General features: G+C 33.2%; 1 protein-coding gene across 1 annotated transcript; it reads right to left on the reverse strand.

Annotated features, from left to right (window-relative positions):
- Positions 1-260: 260 nt before the first annotated feature.
- On the reverse strand, positions 261-4,586 carry VPS22 (EAP30/Vps36 family protein). Its single transcript, XM_016327743.3, has 6 exons — positions 4,136-4,586; positions 3,437-3,572; positions 2,618-2,772; positions 2,065-2,172; positions 757-846; positions 261-644 (listed from the first exon to the last, which is right to left on the reverse strand). The coding sequence occupies exons 1-6, from the start codon at positions 4,295-4,297 to the stop codon at positions 543-545; spliced, it is 753 nt and encodes a 250-aa protein (XP_016183229.1). The 5' UTR covers positions 4,298-4,586; the 3' UTR covers positions 261-542.
- Between the last annotated feature and the right edge of the window lie 3,983 nt (positions 4,587-8,569).

Raw genomic sequence — 8,569 nt, forward strand, 5'->3', positions numbered from 1 at the left:
GAGGCGTGTGGTTTCTCTATTTGCCATGGAAACCGACTTGGGCTTAAAACATTTCGAGTCTTTCAGGAAGACTAGTATTCCAATAGCTTTAGCCGTTAATCTCAATCATAAAATATATACATAGTTGAAATCAATAGCTAAACCTGTTGAAACATCAGTATTATTATGATATGTACTTGATTTAATTTCACCAGGTTGCTTAACATCTGATTGGATGCAACAGTTATAATATATACATATATATCAAGTACAGTTTCAGATAGTATATTGGTTTTGGTACCACCCTGCTTTATCAATAGCTCATAGGAGCTAGTTTTTGTACATGAATGCTTCATTGTTCAGCAGCACTTGTAGAAGATTAAGTACATATTTCAGGTAACTAAACACCATATTCTGTGAACTAGATAAACTGAAAATGAATCACACATTTTAGGACAAAGTAAATAAGGACACACAGGTTTTAACTTGCACGTTTGCAAGAGTAAAAAAAATAGGTCATAAAAAATCTGACCTAGATGCTTTTTCCCTGATTAAATTAATTGTTAGGAATCAACTCCTATTGAAGATGAGATGGGAGATACACAGGGAAACCAGTAACGCCGTTTACCATCTCGATGGCCATCATCGATCATTGCAAGTCCTTCCTGCATAAGCCAAACAAACAGTCTGTAGTTATTCCAAGAGATTTCAGATTATATATTAGGGAATAAACATCAGAACTTATATTACAGAAAATTTAAAAGTCAGTTATCTTACATCAAGTAATGTATCAAGTGCATCAATAGCACGGCCCGAAGTCCAAGATAGCCGCCTCTCTACTTCTTCAACGGTCACATATCCTTGAGCCTATATGGTACAGAGTGTGTTAATGAAATGATATTGGACACCAATTCTTCTCTCACATAGTAAACTGATTGCATTGCTACACTGAATAAGAGAAAGCAAATCTTCTAATGCTTCCCAACATGGAATCCAGGTTGAACCCATGTCAATATAACAAACAACCACAATTGATGAAGATTCCTGTGCTCTAACTAGATTTTTCATGACTCAGAGCACCACATGTGTATAAAAGTATGTGTATTATTTTTTTTTTTGATGGGGAAAAGTATGTGTATTATAACACCAAAACAAAATCCAAAGCAAGAGAGTTCAAATTAAAAACTAAATAAACAAAAAATAAAAATTCACCCTCAAAACCCTAGGAGTGCGTCTCTATGCAAATAAAACCTATATTTGATGAAAACCTGTCAATCTGCTCATATTACCAGTTTTCTTATCAATATTAGGAAGAAATGTAAGGGTGCGTTTAGTTTGCATTTTCATTTTCTGTTTTCATTTTAAGTGTTTTCTGTTTTCTGGATTTTGTGAAGGAAAAAGTGAAAACAGTTAAAACAATCCTGTTCTCTGTTTTCACCTCCTGATTTCACTTTTTTCTTCACAAAATCCAGAAAACACGAAAATGAAAACAGAAAATGAAAATGCAAACCAAACGTACTCTAAAATTTCCCTCAGTATTCAACAAAAAAATTTAAATGCAATAACCACTCACGAGTTTAGAACTAAACCGTGTCACAATTGAAAATATAGACTTAAATTAAATTCCTGTAGAAGATGATTTGGAAGTCCAAATAATTGATCATATATGAATCATGAAAGAACAAACCTATATTTGCAGCATGACCACACTTTTCCCTCTCTATTGATATATAATAAACATAAATTTACAAAGCCATAGATATGTGTTGTGTTATTGGTAGACTATAAATAAATTTACTAAGCAACTTCCACTCTTCTAGGACAAAAATTAGAGAACGTTAACCAGCTAATTATGTATCAACAATTTTAACATATTCCCAAAATCTACCAAAATATTCAAATTATCCACATCAAGCAATAAGGTGAGTTCAAATAAGTTCCCAACCCCAAAATCTATTAGTAAAAGGATTTTCACAAGGGCTAATTAAGTAAATTCATTTTAGTGCTATGTCATAATTGTCAGGGTCAGATTGAAACAAGCATATATAGAACATATCTCCATACATAGAACGAGATAGTTGTTACCTGGGCAAGCTCTAGAATTTCATTGTGGTCTTTGTTCAACTCAGTTGGAACTGAACGGACAAGCTTTTTTTTACCAACTGAAAAAACTTCAAAACCGCTACCCAACACCTGAAATTTTTGTCGCACACTGGACAGTTAGTAAGAGACCACCACAGGGTAAACAAGGATACATGTAAATTTCTAAGACATGGCAAATCGGGTTTGTAATTTATTTAGTCCACCATTTATAATTACAAAACATGTAGAACATTCAATAAATATACAGAATGGTTAATAACAATAGTATTCAGTAATCAGTAGTAGACAAAGGTAGCATTATTTTCAAATTTTCTGGATTTTTTTGGTCACTTTAAATTCCATTCAGTTCTAGAACCAAAAAGGCCAAGAAGCATTTCTTCTATGTATTTTTCTGAGGAAAATGAAGAATTCGGTCCTCCAAAAGGTGACATAATAACAATATACATTAAGCTCGACTCAAGGACATACTTCGTACATCACATTTCATAAACAAGAATAGCCAATATAATCTGGTTTATAGGAAACCTCACAAGACCTTTAGTTTGCTGATAGCCCGAAGGCAATCATCCTCAGAAACAACTCCCCTATCACTTTTCCGTCTCTGACGAAGGAGATGGCAGAGTTCCTGAAGGTTGATCAGTCCTCCATTGTGTGGTCTAGTGGCCAAGCAAATATCGACTATTTGAACTCCTGCCTAGCCAAGTAGCTTGTCTTAGGCTCTTAGCATATATATTAAGAAAATAGTGAAACTAACCACTTGGGATTTTTTTTTTTAACAAAAAAGCATAATTAAGCTTTTCCTTAAAAGAAAAAAGGTCAAACAAAAGTATCATACTTAGTTATTAATTAAGTCTAATGCAAATAAAAGTAAGATAGATCTCATATCAATCAGGAACACGTTATCTTAGACAAAAAGAGAATACTTAAGAATGAACCCCAAGCATTCAAAGTCATGCATTTATTTGTTACTAGAATACCAGATTAAATATTTTAAGGGTGTAGCTGCTCTTCTTCATAATGTTAAGACTAGTGATTTTGAAAACTAGCATACACATAATATATATGCCTATGCGTTTGAAGAATTCTAAAAGCCTTCCTGATTATCTTCCCTAAAAGTAAATTCAAGAAATAAAATGATAAAATACATATTCCTCCTAAACGTGCAATAATAAATCCAAGCCACAATCCTAATGTTCACCCTAGCATTGGTTTTCTGAACTTACATTTTATTCTGAGATATTCCACATCAATTATCCCAACAGCATATCAATATTTGTACATGAAGGACCATATTGCACAAATAGATGCATTTGTTAAGAAGGGGGAAAAGAAAAGCTAGAGAGATATTACAAACCAAGTTCATAATAGAAGTCACCAATTCCTAAAAGCTCTGCCCAGAAACCTTTGTTTGAGGCCAATGGATCTACTCCAACTTTAGCACACATCTCGTGGAACTGTGATCTGAACGCAGGGTTCTTGCGGATGTCATTCTGCACTAGTGATATCAACCATTATTATGAATAATTTAATCTAATAATTAATAGTGTATAATCTTGCCATTAATATGTGATTGTTTTACAAGGGCACAAGGCTAACATAACATCACAAACATAAACCATTCAAGTTGTGATAGGGAATTCGAATCATCTGAAGTGTCCAATGTGATTCAGCCTTCAAGTGTTACAGTTAAACAACATTAGCTATTTACTAGAAAACGAAGTGAGTAAATTATAGCATATGTACGACTTTCTCATCAAGCATTATCATAATGCACTTTACTCTCTAAGAGAACTATAGAGGAACCAAAATCATCCATTACATTCTACTATAACTTGCACAGAATTGACAAATAACTGAAATTAAACTCAAAAGGTTAATTGATATCGCTACAAACGTTAATCGATTTACTAAAATTCAACAAAACTATTTCCTTTGCATTTAAAACATTAACTCTTGAACAATAACAATAATAAATTGGAAGGACAAAAGCCTCAGAATTAAAATCAAATGATTGAGAATCATAATTTGAAGGGGATGAAGGAGGATGAGGAACCTTGTGCTTGCGAGCAAAATCTTCAAGCTGGGATCGAAAAGTGGCAAGCTGTTCCTTCATCAAATCGGTTCTGATCTTTGCGACATTCTCACCAAGCAACCGATACTGATCCCTTGCTGCTGCAGCTGTCTGCAACCCTCCGATTCCAGGTCGCCTTCTCATCCTTTTCTGATTCTTTTTTCAAACTTTCAATTTTCGCAGAAATAATTAACGATCTCAATCTCTCTGTTAAGCCAAGTGAGCAAAATTGAACCTTGGTTACGTTAAAAGCATAGAGGAAGAACAGCATGCTGCGCTGCAAATCATGGTAATAAAGTTTTAGATTATTCCTACAAATATCAACAATCAGAGTGGCGCAGCGGAAGCGTGGTGGGCCCATAACCCACAGGTCCCTGGATCGAAACCAGGCTCTGATATAAAAGAGAAGCTTCTTCCACTCACTTGCTTTTTCAGCTTCGCCTGGAATTTATGTATTCTTATTTTAAAAATTTGGTATTAATTACAATATATAAAAAAATTACCCAAGCATGACTAGTCTTATACTAATTTTTTCCCTTTTTTTTAAAAAGAATATTAATCTATTATTTTACTCCTATTCTAATTATTTTATTTTATATATACAATTTGATAATCAAGTTGAATTACTCCTATCTTATGATTTGGGTGTAAATTTCAATATATAAAAAGAAATACCAAAACATGGGTAGATTTCTACTAATTATTTCCCAAATTTCAAAAAATATTAAACTATATTTCTACTACTACTCTAATTAGTCTTATACTAATCCCTTCTCACTTTTTTTAGAGTTTATTAATATATATTTTTACTACTGCTCTAATTATTTCAATTTATATATATAATCTCATAAATATTCAGAAAAGTTATTAGAATATTTGTTCAGATAAAGAAGAATCGGGTATTTATTGATCCGGTAAAATGACAAAGTTATTCTTTGAATAGGGTGGTACTCCGATCAGAGAACTAGAGAGGTAGGACATAAGTGTTAAAAATGAATGAATAGTATAATTTTAAAAAATGGTTAGGAGGTAAAGATGGTCTCGAACCATTAGAATGGCAGAAATATTTTTGGACCGATTATATTAGACCCGTTAAGAATCCAGATGCTAAGTCCGGAACAGTTGCCTCCAAAAACATGAGGATAAGCTTGCTTAGTCCCCACGTTGATTGAGTTTGGTTTTTTCGTCTGTTCGGCGTATTGGGATTTAAACTTTCTGCCTTCAGAGGTCATAGTATTTTGTGTTTTAAAGACTTTAGATATTTAGTGGGCCTTTTGGACTTCTTGGTCGGCTGTTTGAACCTTGGATAGGCCGTTTTGATATTTTAGTTTATTTAACTTACGATATCAGTTTTGTTGGCTTCGAGGGGATCAACCTTCGAAATAGTCGTTTTGTCGAGTTTCGTTTTGGGTTTATTCGTAAAAAATGGTTTGGGCCTTTTTGGTGGGCCATTTGGGCCTCTCAGTGGGCCGTTTGATATTTTAGTTTTGTTAACTTTGGATATCTGTTTCATTGGCTTCGAGGGTGATCAGTTTCTGGGGTATCCATTTTGTCGAGTTCCGTTTGGGTTTACTCGTAAAAAATGGTTTGGACTTTTTTGGTGGGACGTTTGGGCCTCTTGGTGAACCGTTTTGATATTTTAGTTTTATTAACTTTGGATATCCGTTTCGTTGGCCCTAGAGGTGATCAGTATCCAGGATAGCCGTTTTGTCGAGTTTCGTTTTAGGTTTACTTGTAAAAAATGGTTTGGGCCTTTTTGGTGGGCTGTTTGGGCCTCTTGGTGGGTTGTTTGGAGTTTCTCTGGCCGCGGTCATCCCGGCGGGGGTCAGATTCCCAGGATCTGTTATGATTCTTAAGCCTCCCGCGATCGTGGTCTGAGGTTCTTGATCTGTATTCCCTACGGGAGGTAGTTCGGGAAATCGCTTCGTTGGTGTGTTCTGGCTGGTAGCGTTCATTGATGGCGACTCTGCCTTCTAAGGACTGCACCCGATGGCTTAGCTCTTGAATTATTTGGCTCGTGTCTTCGCCTAGGCCGGCGAATGACCTGCTTCTGTTAGATCGACAGTTGTCTCCCCATGAGTGTCACCTTGGTTGGCTGTGTGTTGCATGGTTTTAGACCACGCTGGCTATCCTTCCATGGGCTGGATGGTCGCCGTGGTCTTTGAGTTGATTAGGTTGATAGTGAGAGTTGGATTCCAAACGGTCTGGAGGCTGCTCTTTGGGAATGTCTGCCATGCTGCCAGGTCAGTGGGTCTCTACAAAGGACGTCAATGTTCCAGAGGGTTATATGACAGTTCAAAGAGTGTTTGTTTAGGTGAAGAGGAATCGGATATCCGTTGGTCCAACAGAATGACAAGGCTGGTTTTATAGAAGGGAAAAGGGGGTGGTAACTGCAAAGGCATTCCAATGCCAAAATCAGAGAATTAGAAAAGTAGGAAATAAGTGTTAGGTAGAATAAATTGTATTTAAGAGAGCAGCTGAGTTCTTCTTTTATAAGTGGTGTAACCTATCTTATCTTTGTGAAAGAGAGTCTCACTTCATATAATTTTAAAAGATAGTTAAGAAATAAATATAGTATCAAACCATTAAAATGACAAAAATATTTTTAAGCCATTAAGAATCTGGACACTAGATCTGAAACAATAACTACTAACTAAGTTAAATTATTCCTATCTTACAATTTGCTATTAATTTTAATACAAAAAAGTTACCTAAACATGGCTTGGTTTGTACCAATTATTTTCCACTTTTCTAAAAATATTAAACTATATGTCTACTACTATTCTAATTATTTTAATTTATTTTTTATATACGATTCTTTCTGATGATTTATCCAAACATACTCTAAGGTTCAAATGTATAGATGGGAAAAAATTCAACACTTGACCAGATAAGTTTATCAGCGGTTAACCATTTTTACTAATATGCAGTTTGTAACACTCATCCTTTGATTAAAAGACCAATACTTTTACTTTTACCACTCAACCAGTGTTAAGTTAGGAAATATTTTGGTTTGTATTTTTATTTTTATATTTTATTTTTGTTTTTTAGAATCCTATAAAAAAAGATAAAAAAATATAATTTTATTATTTTTTATAAAAATTTAAAAATAAAAAATATTAAAATTAAAAAATGCAAACCAAATGCTCTTAATGTTATTTTTGTACTTTTCATTGGTAGTTCATATTATTTATAATAAAAAATATTATATAAACACAAAAAATCAGTTATCATATATTTGTGTATAAGTATTTATTATTTAACTCATTTTTGACGTATACTTTATATTTTAATATGTATTTTATATAAATGATTAATTTTGTATGTACACTTATTAGGAAATGGATCCTCTCCAGTTTTTTTAATACTTGACAAGATACAGTGTGATCTCTTACCTTTGATTCTATAAGTGGGACCAAAAATAAATAAAAAAGAGAGAATAATGAATGGTTAGATTAAGCACTGAACACCATTATAGTTGATTTGTAATATAGTTGATTTGTAATACCCAAAACAAAACTCAACATTAATGGTTACATGGGAATGCAGCTAACATTTAATCGATCAAATCCAAATCATGAAAACTTATTCAGCTTTATTTTCTTTTTGTATTGCCTTTTCCTTCTATTTTTAAGACTAGTTTTGATTTTTTATAAGTAGGGCAGAAAGTGAGTCAAATTAATTTGTGAGTTAGTCTGAACTCGACTCGTTACTTAATAAGCTAAGCTCATGAGTTTGTGAGCCAAATTTAAAGTTGGATTTGATCTCACATATTAAATGAGTTGAGTTTGAATTTAGATAAACTCAACTCATTAACTCGTGAGTTAGCTCGATTATATATTATTTATTATAATTAGTTATGTTAACAATATATTATAAATTGTATACTATCAATTTATAAGAACAATATATAATTTTACATACACATCATTTTTATATATAATATTATGACAGAGGATATAAATTATAATTGATAAATAGAAAGCATATATAATTAATCTTTTCCTTATATATAAATTATAATTTGTTTATATAAAACTATAGATTATATTCATGTTATTTAAAATGGCTCGTAAACTTGGACCTGAAAGGAATTTTCCAGCAGTAGTTCTTATCGCAGAAGAATAGAAAGAAAGAAAGGGAAATTGAATTTTGGTTTTTCAGTAAAACAAAATGAGTCATTCCTCTAATAGAGTTTCCCATCTCTACATATATAGCACTTTTAAAATCAAAATTAGTTCTCTAATTATCATAATTAATCATCCTTAATCTCAACACCTCCCCCCCCCCCTCAAACTCGAGCTTGGCCTTGGGACAACTCGCAGTTTGAACCTCAGTCTTTCAAATGTGGAGGCTGTCAAAGGTTTAGTAAGAAGATCAGCAACCTGGTCTGTTCCTGGAATATGCATAACATGT

The sequence above is a fragment of the Arachis ipaensis genome, chromosome B1 (genome assembly GCF_059453495.1).
Source record: "Arachis ipaensis isolate K30076 ecotype BB chromosome B1, ASM5945349v1, whole genome shotgun sequence".
Classification (NCBI taxonomy): domain Eukaryota; kingdom Viridiplantae; phylum Streptophyta; class Magnoliopsida; order Fabales; family Fabaceae; genus Arachis; species Arachis ipaensis.

Excerpts from the sequence above, each read along its gene's own strand:
- VPS22 (XM_016327743.3), bottom strand. The coding sequence starts at position 4,297 with ATGAGAAGGCGACCTGGAATCGGAGGGTTGCAGACAGCTGCAGCAGCA. Across the intron at positions 2,173-2,617 it reads GGGCTATCAGCAAACTAAAG|GTGTTGGGTAGCGGTTTTGA; the intron begins GTCTTGTGAGGT and ends CAAAAATTTCAG. Across the intron at positions 847-2,064 it reads AAATTCTAGAGCTTGCCCAG|GCTCAAGGATATGTGACCGT; the intron begins GTAACAACTATC and ends TGTACCATATAG.